Below are 23,056 nucleotides of genomic sequence, written 5' to 3'. Positions count from 1 at the left end.
TCAGTCGCATTAATATCTTGTATAAATAGAATTTGATGTATATTGTGTTGTGCGATCACCACTCAAAGTTAAATTTCCTTCTGTCACCTTATATTTGTTATATACATACAGTGTATTACTGAATTAAACACTTGAAACCTATGTAATTTTTTAAACTAATGTCACTCGATAAATTTAATAAAAATAAATAAATGAAATTTGATAACTTAAGCATGTATAATTATCAAGATCTTTATGTTAGCTGGATTTAATTTACTGAAATCATTTATTTTAGTGAAAGTAAATTATATGCTTTGTTAGCATTCTGTAAAATACCTCAAGGATAGTTTATAAAATATGAACATAATTATTAATGAAAACTTGTGCTATTCACTAATGCAGCATGTTGTTTCACTGTTTCATATTTATTCTTTGGGTAATAAATTTAAATCAAATTTTCTGATCTACAAATAAATTCTGTCTATAATTTGTATATACCACATAAACATAGTTACATGATTAAAACAATTATAGCTATTAATCAGAATGATCTCTTAACTGTTATGTTAAAATGTTTTTCATGCATGCATTTATTCAGTAAAACTTACCGAGTCCAGGAATTCATGTGTCATGGCTTTATTATTTCTCTGCCTAGTGGAAAATGAAAGTCACTGCGACTTTGTTAAGCTCCGGGATATGCTTCTTTGCACAAATATGGAAGACCTGAAAGAACAAACTCATACTCAGCACTATGAACGCTATAGGTGCTGCAAACTGCATAAAATTGGCTTTATTGATGTGGGCCCAGACAACCAGCCTGTTAGGTGAGTAGAAATTTTTTTATAACAAGCTAGTGGATGATTTATAACACCTCTACAATTGTGAGATATAATCATTTGAGAATGAGAATAACTACTACTCATTTCTTGGGTTTTCCTGAATTTTATGTTTTTTAATCATCTTCAGATATAGATGGAGAGCATTATTAGGAGTAACAATGCAAGAGATCATTTAGATGTTAAAATATGTGCTAATATGTATATCCAAAAGAGAAGTTTAGGAATGAAATTGACAAATATTAATAAAGACTAACAAAGGCTAGAAAAGGATATTGAAAAAGATGCAAAGAGTATTGAGAGTTGGGTGGCAGAAAGAGTAATAACAGAAGCTTGGTGTCATGGAAGCCAGGTGAAAATAGTTGGAGAGCAGGTGTATTTAGTTATATTGAATATGAACAGGATTTGTGCTGTGAAAGAATGATAGTATAGTATAATCTAGTTCTATTATTTATGGTACTTTGAAGACAATCAAAATTGAACTGTCTATATTAAATGAGTCATAGTTTGAAAAACACCTGGTTTATTTCGATTACTTTGAGAATCTCAGAAATTAGAGGTTTTCCTAAATTTTATTGTGAAAAGATGTGAAGTATGATATAATAAAAAATGGTGAAAGCAATAAATTACTAATGTAACTTTTTAAAAATTTTCACTACTCTTTACATGTACTCTTTATATGCTTTTATATTCCGTATTGCACTAACCTCATTTTCTGCATCTCATGATAGAGAAATTTCCATTTCTATACATGAAAGAATATTGGTAAACTTTCTTACATGGGACTTAATATACAGTATATCTTTGCATTTTTATTTATATTAACATTTTAATAAGTAATAAAAATTTCTTTTTAGTTTTCAAGAGATTTATGAAGCCAAAAGACAGGAGTTCTATGATCAATGCCAGAGGGAAGAAGAAGAATTAAAACAGAAGTTTATGCAGCAAGTAAAGGACAAAGAAATGACACTTAAAGACGCAGAAAAAGAGGCAAGTACTTCTAGTTTGGTATAATTTGTATTCAGTTTAAGTGTCCTAGTAATTTAGGGAACTTAATCTCAAGAATTTAGCTGATGTTTTTGGAGACCACTTGCTATTTTTTAAAAAGAGGCCATTTACCACAGATTTTGAATACAGCCTTTCAAAATTATAGTCTGTAATTTTTTTTGGAGCATTTGGAAAATTTCCTTTTATAAGTAACTCCTAAAAAATTTAAAAATATATTTTTCTTTATTTATAATTTAAAATTTCATGCATAGAGTTTAATTTATAACAAATTCAAGCTATTTACTTCTGGGGAGTCATGTACTTTCTAACATTACTACTGTATTAGGAAACTTTCCACATTTTATAAATAAGCAGGTAAATGTTGACTAATGCATGTCTTAATTAATTAAAGACATTTTAGTTGCTGAGTTATGTGGCTCTCCTTTTCATTTCATTTCATTCTGTTTCCAAGGAAATGGGAAAAGGGACTATTAATATAGTTTTGATTATTTGCCACTGGTAGTTTTTGGCAAAGAAATATATTAGGAACATAAGTATTTTTGTCTCATGTAAATGTTGTTTTAACCTAAGAATATTTAGTTTTAGTAAGTAAATTAGAATATGAACTTCTTTTTTTCATAGAAACAAGATAGTCACTAGGTGCTGTATACCAAATGTGTCAGTAGGGATAATTGAACTATAAATAATAGAAATTCCATTAGCTTACATATAAGGGAAATATTCTGGAAATTTTCAAAAATATCTTATTAAATTCAAGAACAGGGAGCATAACTGGATCTCAGGAGGACTTAAACCCAAAGTAAGAAGTGACCAGAAACCTAATCAACCATTTAAGTTTTGTATTTCTTCCCTACTTCATTCCCCTTATTTACAGTACTTATCTCTGTACATCTGCTTTATTTTTGCTCTCTGGAGATCAGTTTTTCTTTCATTCCTCCCAGGAACAAACCAAAGCCTAAAATTAGTTGTTCAAAGTGATGAGTAGTAGGTATTCTTAATAGGGTGTAATAATGCCTGTAGGAAGAAGCAAATGAATTTCTTTCTGGTAGAAATAAAGTAACCAGGATTTTAAAGTCATCCATAGAGAATAAGGAGACAGGAAAACAGCCCTACCTGGCTTGCTCAGAAAAGAAACAATTATTTAAAACATGATAAATAAATAGCAACTCTGATTAACGGACGAGGACAGTGAAGGCTCGCAGAGGTAAATTAAACTGGAATCTTACATCTTTAAAATTTTTCACATCTTAAAAAAAATAACATGTTTGTACATTCTTAAATTCTGGAAAGTTTTTTAAAAAATATATTTTAATTTATTTCATGTATTTTTCAGAGGATTACCTGTTTATCATGTTCCTTTTAGTTTGTCTTTCTCTTTTATATATTTCACAAATATATTAATATTTTTCCTAACTTGTTTCCTGTCTTTTAGCTTTATTTATAGTCTTTGTTCAAAGAAAAATTTATACCTTGTTGTAGTCAAATGTACTACTCTTGTCATTTATAACCTTTGTGTTTTTTTTCTGTTGCTTAAGGAGGACTTATGTAATTACCTGAAGGGTATAAATGTATATTCCTATATTTTCCCCTAATATTTTAATAAATTTGTATCTTACATTTGGATAATAGGGGTTTTTTTTGGTAGACAATTATACAAATATCATTTGAGTGATCCACTCTCTAGTGGAATCAAAATGCTACTTTACATATTATAGAATTAAATTTCCATAAATGGTTTATTTATGGACTCTCTCTATCTGTTTCATCGATATGTTTTTCTCATTCTATTTCAGTGTTACTGAATTTTAGTTATCACAGATTTACAAGTTTGTTTTAGTATCTATTAAGGCAAATCTCTCTTCTCATCTCGATATTGTCAAATTTTCTTGACTACTATTGCATATTGTATTTTTCAGATACATTTTATATCTTATCAAGTTTCTAACACATCCTGTTGAACGTATATATTTTTAATTTAATTTTGTTATTAGTTTCAAGTATACAGTATATTGATTTGACATTTCTATAGTTTATGAAATTATTTCCCTAATTGCTCCTTCTCTCCTCTGGCTTTCCACCTAGCATTCCCTACGCCATGCTCCCCATCCCTGTGACCTCTATCAACTACTAATTTGTACTTTTTTAACCCTTCATCCCATTCTCCCAGACCCCCAATGCCTCTCTCTTCTGGCCATCACCAGATTGTCCTCTATATTTGTGAGACTATTTTTAATTAGTTTGTTCTTTTTGTTTTTTAGATTCCACATGTAAGTGAAACCATATGGTATTTATCTTTCTCTGTCTGACTCACTTCACTCAGCATAATAACCTCTAGTTCCATCCATGTCATTGCAAATGATAGGATTTCATTTTTTTAATGGCTGAGTAATATTCTATTGTATATATGAACCATAACTTCTCAATTGTCTGTTGATGGGCATTTAGGTTGCTTCCATATCTTGACTATTGTAAATTGTGCTGTTGTGAACATAGCGGTGCATAGATCCTTACAAATTATTATTTTGATTTTCTTTGGATAAATACTCAGAAGTGTTGTTGCTGGGTCAAAAGGTATATCCATTTTTAATTTTTTCGAGAAAGCTCCAAACTGTTGTCCATAGTGGCTGTACCAATATGTAGTTCCACCAACAGTATATGAGAGTTCCCTCTTCTCTTTGGAGAAGTATCTGTTCAGGTCTTCTGCCTATTTTTAATAGGATTGTATGGGTTTTTTGTTGTTGGGTTGTATAAGTTCTTTATATATTGATTGTAATTTCACTGACTTGATAGGTTAATTTCCAGAAAAATAACAACTTTACCAACATTGAGACTTACCTTGAGGATATTGTATTCTTTCCAATTTATTCAGAATACACATTTATATTACTCAGAAAAATTATTTAGAATTTATATATATAGGGTTCGCTCATTTTTTTGTTAAGCTTATTTTTAGGTCTTTAAAGTTATCTTTCATATTACATATAACTGATCACCATAAAGTCCCAGGGGAGTCTGAGCAAACACTACCAAAACTGACGCTAACATAGACCATGATTGAAACTGAAAGGAGGGAGTGTGATAAAATATCTACAAGAAAATAAAAAAGACATGATTTAGATATTATATAAAACAAGGGGCCAAGAGGCCTGGAAGCCACCTACTGGAAACCCCCCAAAAAGGGCCTTTTTTGCAGCAGGGTAAAGAGAGACCTTTATATAGTAAATCTTCTTTCCGAATAAAACAGCAGAGAAAAAGTCCATTAAACATGTTGAACAACCAAAAGTCCATTAAACATGTTGAACAACCAAGGTGACAAGGCATCTCAGAAAGAAGAGAAAAATCTCCTAAAACAAGCTTAAGGACATGGAAATATGCAGCTTAAATGACAGACTTCAGGATGATACTTCTGAAAAAAAAAATCTCAGTGATATCCAAAACGAGTTCTAGCAACAATTTGAGGAACTAAAAAAACAACTATATGAGCAAAGCAAGGAGATTGAAACCCTCAAGAAGAACAGACTGTTAACTGGAGATGAAGAAGACACTGCAAGAGTTAAGAAATGAAATAGCAAGCCTGGAAAACAGAGTCGACTAAATTAAGGAAAGGATTAATGATGTATTGAAGAAAGAAATCTAGAAATAGATCAAAAGGAAGAAGAGAGAAACTTAAGAATAAAAAATAATGAAAGAGAAATACAAGAACTAGCTGATACCATCAGGAGAGGAAACAAAAGAATAATGGGCATTATCAAAGGTGAAAAAAAGAGTAGGGACTAGAAAGCATTTTCAGACAAGTAGTGGATGAGAATTTCCCAAATCTAAGGAATGACCTGGAGCTTGGAATTCAAGAAGAAACAGAACACCCAATTATCTCAACCCAAAATGGGCTTCACCAAGACACATTGTGTTAAAGTTATCAGAAATCAATGGTAACTTATACAGGAAAGCCCATTAGATTATTGTAAGACTTCTCAGTATAGACCTTACAAGCCAGAAAGGAATGGAACTAAATATTTAAACTAGATGTGACGGAGAAATCAAGACGTTTCCAGACATACAAAAATTGAGGGAATTCTCCACCATGAGGCCTACACTATGAGAAATACTGAAAAGGGTCAGCTCTCTAAACAAAATACAAAAAATACATAATTGGGAGTAATGACACTATCAGGCAAATAGAGTGGAGGAGTGCAACCCTTACCAAGAACGGGGCATTATAGCTTAAATAACAAGAAAAGAAATACTATAGCAAGATAGTAATGAATGTTCAGCATACACAGGAACAAATTGAGATAACAATCACTAAAAAGCAGAGGATTCGAAGGACCAAATTTGCAAAGGGGACTGGAGATAAGGATTGGGCAGAAGACAATGGATGATTGTATATACATATAACTATTTTTTTTTCATATTTGTAATGATAACCACACACTGAAGATTCAGAACTGAAGTATATGACATAAAAGAAAAAGAGGCAGAAGGAAAACCCACAAAAGCCAACCAAAATAAAGGAAAGGGAAACACAAGGACAAGGAAGCAATGGAAATACCGAGCTACCAGAAAGCGAAAGATAAAATGGCTATGCGAAGACCTCACTTTTTAATAATCACCCTAAATGTAAATGGATTGAACTCACCAATAAAAAGAAACAGATTTGCACATTGAATCAAAAAACAAAACTCAACCATAGGCTGCCTCTAGGACACATCTCAGCTCCAAAGACAAGTATACACTTAAAGTGAAAGGGTGGAAAATGAGATTTCAAGCAAATAGCTTCAGTTAAAGCAGGAGTAGTGGTACTAATATCAGATAAACTAGATTTCAAAATAAAAAAGGTAAAGAAAGATATTGAGGGACACTTCATAATGATAAAGGGAATCATGCACCAGGAAGACATAACACTTATTAATATCTATGCTCCCAATCAGGGAGCCTCGAAATATGTAAAGCAATTACTAACAGAACTAAAGGGAGAAACAGACCAAAACACCATTGTAGTAGCAAACCTAAATACCCCACTGTCGGATATGGACAGATCATCGAAACAGAAAATCAATAAGGAAATAACATCCTTAAATGAAACATTAGACCAACTGGATATAATTGACATTTACAGAGCCTTCCATCCCCAAACAGCTGCTTATACATTCTTCTCTCGTGCACACGGAACATTCTCAAGAATCAACCACATATGTACGGGGACACAGAAATAGCCTCAGCAAATATAAGAGGGTTGAAATCACACAAATTATATTCTCTGATCATATGCTTTGAAACTAAAGATCAACTGCAGAAAGAAATCAGGAATAACCACAAATACATGAAGATTAAAAAACATGCTACTGAAGAACAACTAGGTTAGAGAAGAAATAAAAACAGAGATCAAGGGATACATAGAAACAAGTGTTAGTGATAGTACAACATATGAAACTTTTGGACAAGGCAAAAGCAGTCATAAGAGGAAAGTTCATATCATTACAGGCCTACCTCCAAAATCAAGAATGAGCCCAAATAAATGACCTAATGCTTCCTCTTAAAAAACTAGGAAAGGAGAGCAAATGAGGCTTAAAATCAGCAGAAGAAAAACCATCAAAATTAGAGCAGATATAAACGTAATTGAAAACAAAAAAACAATAGAAAAATAAATGCAACAAAGAGCTACTTTTTTAGGAAGGTTAATAAAACTGACAAACCCCTGACTAGAATCACCTAAGAAAAAAGAGAAAGGACACAAATAAACAAAAACAGAGATGAAAGAGGGGAAATTATGACTGATATCGTAGAAATACAAAGGATTGTACAAGAATAATACGGAAAATATGTAACACCAAATTTAAAAACCTAGAAGATATGGATCAATACTTAGAAAAATACAATCGCCCTAGACTGAATCAAGAAGAATTAGAAAAACTAAATAGACTAATCAGCAGTATGTAAATAGAAAGAATCATCAAAAACCTACCAAAAAGTAAAAGTTCAGGACCAGATGGCTTCACCAGTGAATTCTACCAAATATTTTTTTTTTAAATGTAATATCTATGCTTCTCAAACTCTTCCAAGAATTCGAAGTGGAGGCAATACTTTCAAACTCATTTTTTGAAGCCAATATTACTCTGATACCAAAACCTGGTAAAGATAACACAAAATAAGAAGACTAGAGACCAATATCTCTCATGAATACAGATGCAAAAATCCTGAATAAGATACTAGCGAACTGAACACAGCAACAAATTAAAAAGATTATACATCATGACCAAGTGGGCTTCATCTCAGGGGCACAGGGATGGTTCAACATATGCAAATTAATTGATGTGATACACCACATAAACAAATTAAAAAATAAGAATCATATGATCACAGCAATTGATGCAGAAAAAGCCTTTGACAAGATTCGGCATCCATTTATGATCAAAACACTTCACAAAACTGGTATAGAAGGAAAGTACATAAACATCATAAAGGCCATATATGACAAACCCTCAGGCAACATTATATTTAATGGTGAAAAGTGAAAAATCTCCCTTCTAAGGTCAAGAGCAAGGCAAGGCTTTCCACTATTGCCACTATTATTCGATATAACATTGGCGGTCCTAGCAAGTGCCATCAGGCAAGAGAAAAATATAAAAGGCATCCAAATAGAAAATGAAGAAGTCGAAATGTCACTATTTGAGGATGACATGATTCTCTATATAGAAAATCCTAAAGACTCCATAAGAAACAATAAGCAAATACAGTAAATTGTTTGGATACAAAATCCACAGCATTCCTATACTCTAATAATGAATCAATAGTAAAAGAAATGGAAAAAATAATTTCTTTCACAATTGCGCCAAAAAGAATAAAAAAGCCTATGACTAAATTTAGTGAAACATGTGAAGGACCTATATAATAAAACTACAAGACCCTATTAAAAGAAATCGAAGAAGATACAACGAAATGGAAAGACATTCTGTGTTCTTTGATTGGAAGAATCAATATAGTTAAATGACCTTATTAACTAAAGCATTATACAGATTTAATGCAGTCCCCATTAAAATGCCATCAGCATTTTTTTAAAGAAATAAAAAATCATCAGATTTGTAAGGAAGCACAAAAGACCCTGAATTGTCAAAGCCATTCTGAGAAAAACGAATGAGGCTGGAGGCATCACTCTGTCCAACTTCGAATTATACTACAAAGCAACAGTAATTAAAACGCCATGGTATTGACAGCAAATCAGACACACGGACCAGTGGAACAGAATTGAGAGTCCAGAAGTAAATCCATATTTATATTGACAAATAATTTTTGACAAAAAAGCATAAACATACAGTGGAGAAAAGAAAGCTTATTCAATAAATGGTGCTGGGAAAATTGGAAAGCCACCTGAAAAAGAATGAAACTAGACAGTTGTCTATCACCACACACCAAAATTAATTCAAAATGGATTAAGGACCTGAATACAGGACCTGAAACAATAAAATGTGTAGAAGAAAACATAGGAACTAAACTCAAAGACCTTGGACTTAAAGAGGGTTTTAGTAATTTGACCTCAAAAACGAGAGAAGTAAAAGCTGAAATAAATTCATGAGATTACATCAAACTAAAGAGCTTCTTCTCAGTAAAAGAAACCCTCAACAAGGTAAAGAGAGAGACAACCATCTGAATGGGAAAATATATTTGCAAGCAACGACTTCGATAAAGGCCTAATATCCAATATATACAAAGAGCTCATATGACTCAGTAACAACAGAAAAACAAACTATCCAACAAAAAAATGGGCAGAGGACCTGAACAGACATTTCTCCCTAGAGAACAATACAAATAACTAACAAATATGTGAAAAGATGCTCAACATCACTAGCTATTAGGTTAATGCAAATCAAAACACAATGAGATGCCATCTCACACCTGTTAGAATGGCTTTAATCAACAAGACAAGTAATAACAAATGTTGGAGAGGATGCTGAGAAAAAGGAACCCTCATACAGTGCTGGTGGGACTACAAATTGGTACAGCCACTATGGAAAGCAGTATGGAAGTTCCTTAAAAAAACTAAGAATTGATCTACTGTATGATTCAGCAATCCCTCTATTGAGTATTTACTCCAAAGACTTGAAAACTCATATCTGTAAAAATATTTGCACACTGGTGTTCATAGCAGCATTATATACAGTGGCCAGGACATGGAAGCAACCAAAGGGTCCTAAGATAGATGATTGGCTAGAGAAGCTGTGGTACAGATATACAATGGAATATTACTCAGCCATTAGAAGAGATGAAATACTGCCATTTGTGACAACATGAATGGAAAAATTTGAAAATTACATGACATCACTTATATGTGGGATATAAACCTAAAAGCAACAAATGAACAGGACCAGCAAACAGAGACTCAGGGACATGAACAATGGACTACTGGTTACCAGAGGATAGTGGGTGGGAGAGGAACAGAGAAGCAGACAGGGTAAAAGGGGTCAATATAGGAGGGTCAGGGAAAGTGAAGTGGGTAAAGGGAATCAAATATATGGTAGCTGAAGCAAGCTGCAATTTGGGTGGTAATTACAAGATAGAATATATAAATGTCAAATTTTAATGTACACCTGAAAATTATATAATTGTATTAACCAGTGTTACCCCAATAAACTTAAAAGATTAAAAAAAAACAGAAAAATAAAGAATTACATTGTCTGTGAAAAATGAATCATTTATTTCTTTATTCCAAATTTTGGTGTCTGTTATTTCTTTATCTTGCCTGACTGCTTTGGTTTAGACTTCCAATACTATTTTGAATAATAGTGGTGAGAGTGGACATTCTTGTCTTGTTCCTGATTTTAGTGGAAAAGCTTTCAGATTTCAACATTGAGTATATTAGTTCAGCGTTTGTCATACCTGGCATTTATTATGTAGAGATACTCACTTTCTTTATCCATTCGATTGAGTGTTTTAATCATAAATTGATGTTGTATCTTGCCAAATGCTTTTCCTTCATTTCTAGATATAATTATATAATTTTATCCTTTATTTTGTTTATGAGATAGATCACATTGATTGATTTGTGTATATTGAGTCAGTCTTCGGTCATGGTACAAATCCTAAATTATCATCATGTATCATATTTTAATGTATTGGTGTATCTCGTTGGTAGTATTTTAAAATTTTTGAATCCGTATTCATTAAAAATATTGGTTTGTAGGTTTCTTTTTCTGTGTTATCCTTGCAAGGTTTTGATTTTTATAATGTGGGCCTTATTAAATGAGTTTGGAAGTATTGCCGCTTTTTCAATTTTTTGAAAGAGTTTAAGAAGAATAAGTATTAAATCATTTCTGAAAGTTTCGTAGAATTTACTAGTGCAGCTATTTGGTCCTGGACTTTTACTTTTGGGGAGGTTTCCATGATTGTTTCAATGTCCTTACTCTTGATTGGGCTATTTAGATTTTATTTTTTAGTGATTTTTTCTAGAAAGGTTTTATATTTCTAAGAACATATGTATGTCTTATTAGGGTATTTAATTTTGTGGTATAATAGTCTTCCATAATATTCTCGTATGAGTCTTTGTATTTCTGTGGTATCCATTGTAACTTCTCTTTCGTATCTGATTTTGTTCAATTGACTTTTTTTTTCTGAGTGAGGTTAGCCAGGGGTTTGTCAGTTTTATTCATCTTTTCAAAGAACCAGCTCTCTGTTCCATTTTTATTATCTTTTTGTTCTTGATTTCATCTCTATTTTATTTAATTTTGCTGTGATTTTTATTATTTTTTCTTCTACTGATTTTGGGCTTCATTTGATCTATTTGTACTTCTTAAAGGTGAAATGCTATTTTGTTTATTTGAGATTTTTCTATTTCTTGAGGTAGGGCTTCAATGATATACACTTCCCTCTTATTACCACTTTTGCTGTGTCTCCAAATTTTGATGTGTCATATTGTCATCTCATTTCTCTCGTTGTGTTTTTGATATCTTTTTAAATTTCTTCAGTGACCCAGTTGTCCTTTAATAGAATGTCGTTTAATCTCCACATATTTGTTGGTTTTTCTTTGCATTTTTTCGCAGTTGATTTCCAATTACAAATCATTGCAGTTATAGCATATTCTTTTTATAATTTCAAGTTCTTAAATTTGTTGAGACAAGTTTTGTGTTTCAATATATAGTTGATCCTTGAGAATATTTCATGTGCTCTAGAGAAGAATGTATAATCTGGTATTCTGTAATGAACGCTCTGTATATATTGATTATGTTTCTTTGGTCTAATGTATCATTTAAGGCCTATATTTCTTTGTTGATTTTCTGTTTGGATAATCTCTCTATTGGGATCTTTAAGTCCCCTACTATAATTGTGATTTTGTCAGCTTCTCCTTTTAGTTCTGTTAGTTGGTTTATATATATATTTTGTTGCTTCCTGATTGTGTGCATATGTATTTATAATTGTTCTGTCTTCTTGATGTATCATCCCCTTTAACATTAGAAAATGTCGATCCTTTTCTCTTGTTATCTTTTTTACCTTGAAATCTATTTTGTCGGATATAAGTATGGCCATCTGCTTGGAGTATCATTTCCATTGTTTCACTTTGAGTCTATATTTTTTCTTGCAGCTGAGATTCATTTCCCGAAGGCAGCATATGGTTGGAAGTTTTTTGATCCTTTTCTTTGTGCATTTTTATTGGTCAGTTCAGTCCATTTACATTTAGGGTGATTATCGATAAGTTTTCCTATAGCCATTTTATCTTTTGTTTTGCCTGTAGCTTGGTGTCTCTATTGTTTCTTTGCTCTTGTTTTTTTCCCTATTATTTCAGTTTGGCAGTATTCTATGATTTATTCCTCTGTTTCTTTCTTTTTATGTTATATGTCTAAGTTCTGGATGTTACCATTATGCCTTTTTACTGGGAGAGGATGCTTGTAGATTTGTGACTTTGTTCTCCTCCCAGTAATGGCAACTACTAGACCTCAGCTGCCTTGTTTCTTCACCCTTACCCGTCACTGAGATTAGTTGTGGCATGCATCTGCTGTTAGGAACTGTCTCTTCAATTCTAAGTGCTGTAGATAGATATTATGCACTGTAACTGACATTCACTGCTACAGCTTCTTCTGGAGTCTACTACTATCTCTAGCAATGTGATGAGAGGTGAGCTCTGGGAGGGTGGGAGTAAGCAGCCAGGCTCCATGGTTTTTTGTCTGCCTGGTAACGGTGGCTGCTAGACCACAGCTGTCACACCTCTGTATTCCATCTCTGTCCCATCACTGGATTCAACACAGTATAGGTTGATCATTCAGGCAGGAATGCTTGGGGCTATAGACAGTTCACACTGCAACTTGATTGCTCTACTTTCCTAAGACCTGCAGTAAGCTGGCACCCATATAGGCTCTCCTCTCTTCTCCCCTCCCTTGTTCACTCTGATTCATCCACCTTCAGATGTTTTGATGCATGGATCTCTCATATGTGTTCATGTTGTTCAGGGAATCCTTTGTTGTTCAACTTTAAATCTTCAAAGGGAGAGATCAAGGTGACCTCTTATGCTGCCATGGTTCTGATGTTTTCATCAAACTTAGCCATTTTAATTATAATGCATCTTGATGTGGGCCTGTTTAGATTTATCTTGTGTGGAACTCTCTGCATGTCCTTGATTTGTATGTCTTTTTCCTTTGCTAGGTTAGAGAAGTTTTCATTCATTATTTCTTCACTGAAGTTTGCAATATTTTGCTCTCTCTCTTCTCCTTCTGGTACCTCTAACATGCAAATGTTGTTACTCTTGTGTTGTTCCAGAGATCCTTAAACTATTCTAATATTTTTTTAGATTCTTTGTTCTTTTTGCTTTTTCAATCGTTTTCTTCTACCTTGTCTTCCAAATCACTGATTCAATCATCGGCTTCATGTAATCTGTTGTTAATGCCTTCTAATGTATTCTTCATTTCAGTTATTGTGTTCTTTATTTCTAACTGGTTCTTTATATGTTTTCTTATTTTTATATCTGCTTTTATGCTTACTATTTCTTTTTTGAAGTTCTCATTGAGTTCTTAGAGCATCCTTACAACCAGAGTTTTGAACTCTGTATCTGGTGGGTTGCTTCTCTTCATTTCACTTAATTCTTTTTCTGGAGTTTTCTCTTGTTCTTTCCTTTAGGGTTTTTTGTTTATTTGTTTCATTATTTTGGCTGCCTCTTTGTGTGTGTGTGTGTGTGTGTGTGTGTGTGTGTGTGTGTGTGTGTGTGTTTGCTTGGTTTGGTGGCCTTATGTAGTAGATGCTCTGTGGGTCCCAGGGGTACAATTTCCCTGATTACCTGCACTGAGTCCTCTAGGAGTGTCTATTTTATGGCATGTGCTCACCTATTGTAGTGAGCCTTGATTACTTTGGCCATGTCAGTGGGTGGCATTGACCCTCTGGCTGACTGGCTCTGACTATTCACCATGCTCACAGCATATGATCTACTACTGTATGAGGCCTGACTCCACAAAGCTGGATTAGCCCCAGGAGCTCTGGTGTCTGCTGGGACCTCCCTTTGTGTGCACTGCTTGTGGCATTAACTGGGTGGTACTTTGTTATGGTCTGAATCCAGCCTCTGGGTATATTAATTATAGGGCCTCTTGGGAGGGCCTCCCATGAAGGGCAAATTCAGCCATTGCCTGTGATCAACCTGAAGCTACCTGGTAGGAACTATTAGTGATCTGCAGTTGGTTGCTAACTGTAGTCATATGGGAGAGATCATACTGTGAACTGAGACTGGCTGCCACCAGTATAGGTTTTGGGCAGCTCAACAAAAACCCCAAGGCAGCCCAAGTCCTGCCGCCACCTGCTGGCTGCTTATAAGGCTCAGCCACTGAAAAATCTCCAATAGTACATGAGTTAGGTGAGGCGGGATCTCTTGGAGATAAAAGGGCGGGGAGAGTGGTATTCATCAGGTTAATGCAGATTCAGGGTTGGCGCCAGTGCTGAGCCTGAGGCTGCCTAGCCAAAGGATCAGAACACATCACAGCCAGCTGCCAGCCACTTGACGCCTGCACACTCTGCCAGGTGTCCAAAATATAATACAGCATGGGTCTGGGATGGCTGCATATCATTAAAAATGCCTCCTGGGGTATGCTCAAAGTGTTTTCAGTGGTGTGTAAGTTGGATGGCTTGGGTTCCCAGGTAGTCACAAGTGTGGAGTGAGTGATTTCACCAGGTTAGTGCAGATTCAGATTTGGCCCTGTTTGGGGAGGGCTCAACACAGGAAAGTTGGTGCCTGCCCATAGGCTGCATGGGAGAAGAGCTCAACACAAGGACAATGGCAGCTGTCTCCCCACTCCTCGCTCTTAAGCCACACAACTCAGTTTCTCCCTGTGTCTCTGGTACCTCCCAAGTCTCCATCCCTCCCCTGGAGCCCAGTGTACCCATGAGCAAGTCTGTGCATAGGCTCTTTAAGAGGGTGCCACGGTTTCCAGCAGCCTTCCATCTCACCTGGGTAGGGCCAACCCATTTCTCATTTCTACACCTCCTACCAGTCTTGACATTCCTTACATCCTTCATTACAGGACTTCTGTACAGCTAGACTTCAGATAGGTCTCCAGGTTAATCATTCTAATTGAGTTGTAATTTTAATATGATCATGAGAGGAGGCAAGCACATTTCCCTACTCTGCCTTCTTGCCCAGACCCCTCCAAATTAATACATTTTAAAATTATGTTGCTAATATAAACTGATATTTTGATATGTACTGAGATAATATGGTTTTCTCTTTAAATCTGTAAATATCATATATCACATTAATAACATGCTGCTGGATCCTCTACTTATGAGGTGGTGTCAATTTAATCTTAAAAACATTATTGAGGGCTAATTGCTATAACTGCACATATTTAAAACATATTTTTTGATAAACTTTAAAAAATAATTTATATTTTGGGAGTGGTTTTATGTTTCTAAGAAAATTGAGAGGAATATACAGAGATTTTCCATATACCTCCTATACCTATACATGCACAGCCTATTTCATTATCTGCATTACTCATTAGAATGGTGCATTTTTCTTTACCAGGAATAAACCTACATTGACAAATTATAATCACCCAAAGTCCACTTTTGGGTTTACTCTTGGTGTTATATATTCTATGGGTTTAAACAAATATATAATAATGTATATTCATTAATATGTCATATAGAGAATTTCACTGCCCTAAAAATCCTCTATGCTCTGCTTATTTATATCTCCTCCTCAACCTCTGGCAAAAACTGATATATTTATTATCTCTAAAGTTTTGCAAAGTGTAATATAATTGAAATCATATAGTGTGTAGCCTTTTCAGATTGAATTCATTCACTTAGCAATATGTAAGATTCCTTTATGTATTTTCATGCCTCGATAGCTCATTTATTTTTAGCACTGAATAATATCCATTCTCTGAATGTATCGCAGTTTATCCATTCACTTACTGAAGGACATCTTTGTTGCCTCCATGTTTTGGCAATAATAAGTAAATCTGTTGTAAATATTCATGTGTAAGTTTTTGTTTAGACATAAGATTCAACTCCTTTGGGTAAATACTAAGGAGCACAGTTGCTAAATCATATGATAAAAGCATGTTTAGTATTGTAAGAAAACAAATTCTCTTTCAAAGTGGCTGTACTATATTACATTCCCACCAGCATTGTGTGAAGAGTTCCTATTGCTCCACATCCTCATCAACATTAGATGTCAGTGTTCTGGATTTTGGCCATTTTAATAGGTGTGTAGTGGCATCTCGTTGTTTGAACATTTTTCTGATGATATATGATGGAGATTTCTGTGTGCTTATTTGTCATTTTTATATCTTCTTCGGGAAGGTGTCTGCTAAGGTATTTGGTCCATTTTTAATCACGTTTTGTTTTCTTGCTGCTGAATTTTAAGTGTTCTTTGTATATCTTATATAACTTAGACTCCTATGTCAGACCTGCCTTTTGCAAATATTTCCTACCAATTTATGACTTTTCTTATAATTATATCACATTTTCTTTTACAGACAAGATTTTCATTTTAACAAAGCCCTGCATATCAATTATTTCTTTCATAGATTGCGTCTTTGGTTATATCTAAAGCCATCACCATTAAAAGAAACAACACCTTGCCCAAAGTCATCTATTTTCTTCTGTGTTATTTTCTCAGAGTTTTATAGTTTTCCATTTTAAATTTAGGTCTATGATCGATTTTAGCTGATATTTATGAAAACAAGCTATGTCTAGATTTATATGTTTGCATGTGGATGTTCAGTTGTTTCAGTACCATTTGTTAAAGAGACTATCTTTACTTGCTAAATATGTTTTATTAGATTTCTTATTACTTATGGGAGAGGTTTTTTTGTCATTTTTTTTTTAGTTTCCTACATTGATGAGCATGTTACCCATGAAAAAGATGATCTTATTTTCTCTTTTCCAATCTGTATACATTCTATTTCCTTCTATTGCTTTATTGCATTAGCAAGGACTTCCAATACAATGTTGAAAAGATGTGGTAAGAGGGAGCATCCTTGCCTTGTTTCTGATTTTGGGGAAAACATCAAGCTTTTCACCAGAGTGGTGAATATTTGAAGTATTTATATATTAAGGCGAAGTTTAGGTTTGTCTGATTTCTACTCTCATCCTTCCATTTTTAAGTAAAACATTTTCTCAGTTAATTTTGCCATCACTTACAGATAGAAAACTCTCATATCTCCAGCCTTTTCCATCATTCTTCATGCCATTGTTTTATTTGTTCATTTGTTTGTTTGTTTATTACTTAACATCCTTTATTTTCTTTTTTCTTTTATTATTATTTTTTTTATTGGGATAACATTAGTTAATACAATTATATAATTTTCCAGTGTATGTTAAAATTCAACATCTATATATTCTATTGTGTGATTACCACCCAAAGTCCAGTTTCCTTCAGCTACCATGTATTTGATCCCCTTTACCCACTTCACCCTCTCCCAATCCCCCTATACTGACTCCCTTTACCCCCTCTACTTCTCCCCTCCTCCCCCACCCTCTATCCTCTGGTAACCACTAGTCCATTGTCTATGCCCCTGAGTCTCTGTTTGTTTGTACTGTTCATTCATTCCTTTTAGGTTTATATCCCACATATAAGTGATGTCATGTGACATTCAACTTTTTCTGTCTGGCTTATATTGCTTAGTATGATTATTTTGAGGTCAATTCATGTCACGAATGGCAGTATTTCATCTATTCTTATGGCTGAGTACTATTCCATTGTATATATGTACCACAGCTTCTTTAGCCAATTATCTGTTGTAGGACACTTTGGTTGCTTCCATGTCTTGTCCACTGTGAATAATGCTGCTATGAACATCAGTGTGTAAATATGTTTTTGGATATGTGTTTTAAAGTCTTTGGGGTAAATACCCAGTAGAGGGATTGCTGGATCATATGGTATATCAATTCTTAGGTTTTTTGTGGAACCTCCATACTGTTTTCCATAGTGGCTGTACCAATTTCTTGCCATTGTTTTTAGATGCTCATTTATTTCTCCAGGCTGAAGATGTAATTCCAAGAGACATATGATTCCAGGAAAGGAAAAAAAAAAATCTTTATTTAGAGCCATGAAACTTAACCTTGGCTGCACAGTCAAATCACTTGTGCAATTTTTTTTTAAAGCACTGATGCTTGGGTTTCAGCTCCAGATAGTCCTATATAATTAGTTTCTTCACAGTTTGAATACTGGGAGATTTGCAAGCTTCCTGAATAATTCTAATGGAAATCTAGAATAATAAAACAACCACTGTTAACATATACTTCCTCCAATGCATATAAGCATTTTTATGTCCTTCAGTAAAGTCATGTTAAAGACCCAGGCCCATCTCTAATGGAATCCACAGTGATAGCAACTCTTTCATATGGCTAATTTGATTTATTTTAAATCCCACAGATTAAATAAGACCTCACAAGTAAATAAAAAGTAACTGAATGAAGTCCTTGAAGATTTTTGTTTGTTTCTATAATTATGCTAATTTACTTAACAAGAAAATTATGACATTTTTCATAAAGTCTTTAACAATTAAAGTCTCAACAAATGTTTCACAATTCATGCTATATTTTAATGTATATATTTTTAGTGAGCATGAATCTATCAAATTTCAGCTGAAGAGAATGATGGGAAAGTGAGTGATAATATATTCCTCATTAGAAAAAGCAAAGTATTTTAAAAATTGAGTGCTCTTTATAACTGTGGGTTTTATTATATTTGGTTCGATTGAAACATTTTTGAAATTTAATTGATAAAACATTTTTATATCTCAATGTTTACTTTAAATATAAAATTTTGAAGTCTTTATTAATATCAAGCTTTACCCTGATGATTAATATATGTTTAATAACCAGATAAAAGAAAACAAATTCCTGGGGATGTGCCACCATAGTGTGCTTTGAGTCACAATTGCATATTTGTTTCACAGCTACAGGACAAGTCTGAGCATCTTAAAAGAGTCCAACAAGAGGAGAGAATAAAGATTGAAGAGGAAAAAAGACAATTGGAAGCAGAAATAATAAATTTTTATAAAATGAAAGCTGGGTCTGAAACATTGCAGACTCAGGGTAGTACCAATATAAAAAAGGAGAAAGATCGTAAAAAATAGTCCATTCTTATCATTCTTTATGTTATTGAGCCCTATCACTCTTGATTCTAGCTTTCTTTGAGCTTGTTTCATAGCATTTTATTCTGATCAAAATTATATTACTTAAAAATTTTTCTGCTTATTGTATATTTTCCTCAACTAGAATGTAAGCTCCTTGAGAGCAGGTAACTTAACCATCTTGTTAGCTGCTATATCCTCAGAATTTAGAACAAAGACTAGCACAAAGTTGACCCTCAGTGAGTATTTGCTAAAATGAAAATAAAATCAAAGAATTATATGACCCAGTGTAAAAGTGTTGATTATCTGTAGAAATTCCTTTACCATAACACTGCCTGTGGCTCCAGTATACAAATATGGCTGCTATTTAAAAAATCTAAGTAGAGGTAAATTTGTTGGAGAGTCATAAACTATCTTTTAGGGATAATTTTTCTTATCAAAATCTACCGATAATAATTTTTGATAGTTTTTATTACAATAAAAATTGAATTTTTAGTTAGAACTTCTATACTGTGATTTAGTCTTTGTAAAACTAATATTTAGAAGTTAGAGAGAGCCAGAGAACAATGGGAAACCATGTGTTACATTTTGGTGATAATATTATGCCTTACAGATTTGGGGTATGTGTTAAAACTAAAGTTACCAAAGGTTTCGAAAATAAGATAATTTTTTCCTAATATCAAAATGTTCCTTCCAGGATGAAAGTCATACCAATTCTCTAATGCACATAGTATATAGTGTAATAAACACTTAAAAATAAAATGTTTTTAAACATATACTTGCAGACTGCGTTGAAAACAATGATATTTCAGTGAGTGGAAGTGATGCATATTCTTTTTTAAAAATATTTTTTTATTTTTCAGTTGTAGTTGACATACAACTACAACTGTGAGGGTTAGGGTTAGAGTTTGTTCTGAGGCTAGAGTTTGGGTTTAAAATAGGGTTAGATTTAAGATTAGGTTATTTTTAAGGTTAGGGTTGGGATTCGTTTTAGGTTTACAGTTACTATTGGGGCATAGTTAACTTTGAGGTTAGTGTTTAATTTAAAATTGGGTTCAGTTTAGGATTGGAGTAAGGGCTAGCATTAGGGATATGTTTTGGGTTACCATCAGAGTTAGGGATAGGTTTTGAGTTATTGTTAGGTTTAGTGTTAGGGTGAAAGTGAGGGTCAGGTTTAGGATTAGGATTAGAGTTAATGTGAACATCAGTTTTTGAGTTAGCTTTGAGTTTAGTGGTTGTGTATAAAGATTAGGTTTAGAGTAAATTAAGGGTTTGTTAAAAGCCAGGATTAGAATAATGTTTAGGTTTTACATTTGGCTTAAAGTAAGCTTCGTGTTTTTAATTAGAGTTTGGTTAGGGTTAGGATAGAATTAGAAGTAGATATGAGTTAGAGTTTGGGTTTGAATTAGAGCTTGGTTTGCTTTAGCATTCATGTAAATGCTGGCATAATGTTAGGGTTAGGGTTAAGTTCTGAGTAACTTTAGAACTTGGGTACACTTAGGGTGAAGGTTATAGTTAGCTTTAAGTTTAGAATTTGGGTTAAGAATAGAATAAGGGTTTGGTTTGAATTAAGGTAAGAACTATGTTCAGGGTTGTGTTTAAGGTTAATGTTAGGGTCAGATTTGGAGTTAGGGTTAGGTTTATAATAGATTTAGAGGTTGCTTTGTGTTTTAGGTTCAATTTAAATTAAGTCAAGAACTACTATAAAGATGAGTGGAGGTTCGGTTAAGGTAAGGGTTAGCTTTAGGGTTTGAGTTGAGTCTTGATTATGATTAGCATTAGGAATACAATTAGCTTTCAGGTCTTGGTTTGTGTTAAATTTGGGTTGGGGATCAAGGTGAGCTCTAAGCCTGTGTTTGGGTCAGAGTTAGAGTTAGGGTTGGGGTTAGGTTTTGAGAGAGGTTTAGGGTTAGAGTCAGGATTCAAGTTAGCTTTGAGGTTAGGATTTGAGTTTATATTAGGTTTAGGGTTAGGGTTACAGAAAGTGGTAGGTTTAGGGTGAGGTTTTAGGTTAGAGTAAGGGTTAGGTTTTCTGTTAGGGTTAGAATTCCAAGTATCATTAGAGTCAGTGTAGAATTCAAATTGAGTTTATGGAAAGATTTAGGATTAGTGTCAGAGTTAGTATGAACCCTCAGCTGAGGATTTGTGTTTAAAATAAAATTAGAGTTTGTTTAAGTTTAGGTTAGAGCTAAATTTAGGGTTATATTTAATGTTAAGGATAGAGTTAGGTTTTGTATTAGAGTTAAGTTTAGGATTAGCTAGAGAAGTAGTTTTGAGGTTCAGGTTTAATTTAAATCAGGGTTAGGATTAAGGAAGGGCCAGAGATACAGTTAGGTTTAGGGTTAGCATGTGCTTTAGGGTTAGGGTGAGGCTTAGGGTTGAGGTAAAGGTTGGCATAAGCTCAAATATCAGGGTTAGTGTTAAATTAAAATATGGGTAAACATGTGGGTTAGGGCAAGGTTATAGATTAGGGTCAGGTTTAAGATTAGAATTAGGGTTAGGGTTATGTTCAGGGGTAGAGAAGGTTGGGGAGAATTTATGATTATGGTTAAAATGAGAGTTAGGGTTAAAGACAGCCTTGAGATTTAGGTTGGTTCTTAACAAACAGTAGGGTTAGAATCAGATATAGGTTTATGGTGAGGTTTGAGGTTCTGATGTGTCACTGAAGGCCATATTCTTTAGTAATACTAACCTCTATTACCTGCAATACACAAAGTATAAAGTGTTTGATGATCTTAAGTTTTTAAAAAACTAGTCTATGAGAAAAGCTCAACAACAAGCCATATCCTACTCTGAGATACATTTCTTGGAGAATGGATTTGGGTATTATACCACGAAAAAACTCCTGCTGATAGAGTGTGCACAAGTGAAACAGTTGACTGTGTAAATTACAAGCAGGTATGATTTGCATTTTGTAAGTAGGCACTGTTGAGCACAGCCTTTGTTCTCATGCAGTGTGTTAGGACTTTGTCAAAGTCATCTTTTGGACACATTGGTCATGGGCCACAGTCATTAGGGAATGGATTAGTTCCCCTTTGCTGATGAACAAAGTTTGTAAGTACCTTCTTTATAACATACAAACTACACATCATAATAAGCACATTAGTGCATGCATTACAATAAAGATTATAGATTTATTTAGCATATGAGCTCTCTGTTAATACTCTTTGGAAATATCCCATGTGGTATGAATTATTTACAGGTAAGATGACAATGTTTAAAAATCCCTTTACGCAGTACATATGTATTTCATGATTGAAAGACCAATGTTCCAAAGGTTTTAGACAATCGGCTCTTTAGAAGGGAGATTTTTTTTTTAACAAGTCACATGATAAACTTAGCTACATGCCTTACAGGATGTGTTTGAGTTCTATTCCAAGCAAGAACCCAGTGGGATGGAGCATGTATTAGAGGTAAGCGAGGTATCCATTCTTTATGTATCGTTCAGAGCGCAAGCTTGGTGTCCACATAGTGTGTTAAGATTTTGCCACAAACGTCTTTTGGGAACTTGGGTTATAGACCCCACACATTAGAGAATGCATTTTGTGGCCATTTTCAGATAACCTGTGTTTGATGAACAAAATTTTCAAATACATTCTCTATGATGTATGGACAACACATTGTGTTGAAACACAGGTATTACAGCTAGGGTGTTAGGTCTTTTCTGCATATACACTCTCT

The 23,056-nt window shown here is 33.8% G+C and overlaps 1 protein-coding gene across 1 annotated transcript in view; it reads left to right on the top strand.

Moving 5' to 3' along the window:
* Positions 1–19,695, top strand: part of SEPTIN14 (septin 14) — a 99,672-nt gene extending 79,977 nt beyond the window's left edge. Inside the window, exons 8-10 of the mRNA XM_016138509.2 lie at positions 635–803; positions 1,673–1,805; positions 19,199–19,695. Coding sequence (XP_015993995.2) covers positions 635–803; positions 1,673–1,805; positions 19,199–19,378 — 482 coding nt within the window. The 3' untranslated portion in view covers positions 19,379–19,695. The remainder of the gene's footprint in view (positions 1–634; positions 804–1,672; positions 1,806–19,198) is intronic.
* Positions 19,696–23,056: the final 3,361 nt, after the last annotated feature.

Source organism: Rousettus aegyptiacus, unplaced genomic scaffold, assembly GCF_014176215.1.
Source record: "Rousettus aegyptiacus isolate mRouAeg1 unplaced genomic scaffold, mRouAeg1.p scaffold_m13_p_8, whole genome shotgun sequence".
NCBI classification, from domain to species: Eukaryota; Metazoa; Chordata; class Mammalia; order Chiroptera; family Pteropodidae; genus Rousettus; species Rousettus aegyptiacus.
Note: the sequence above shows the minus strand (reverse complement) of the source record. Positions and strands in the feature narration are given on the sequence as shown.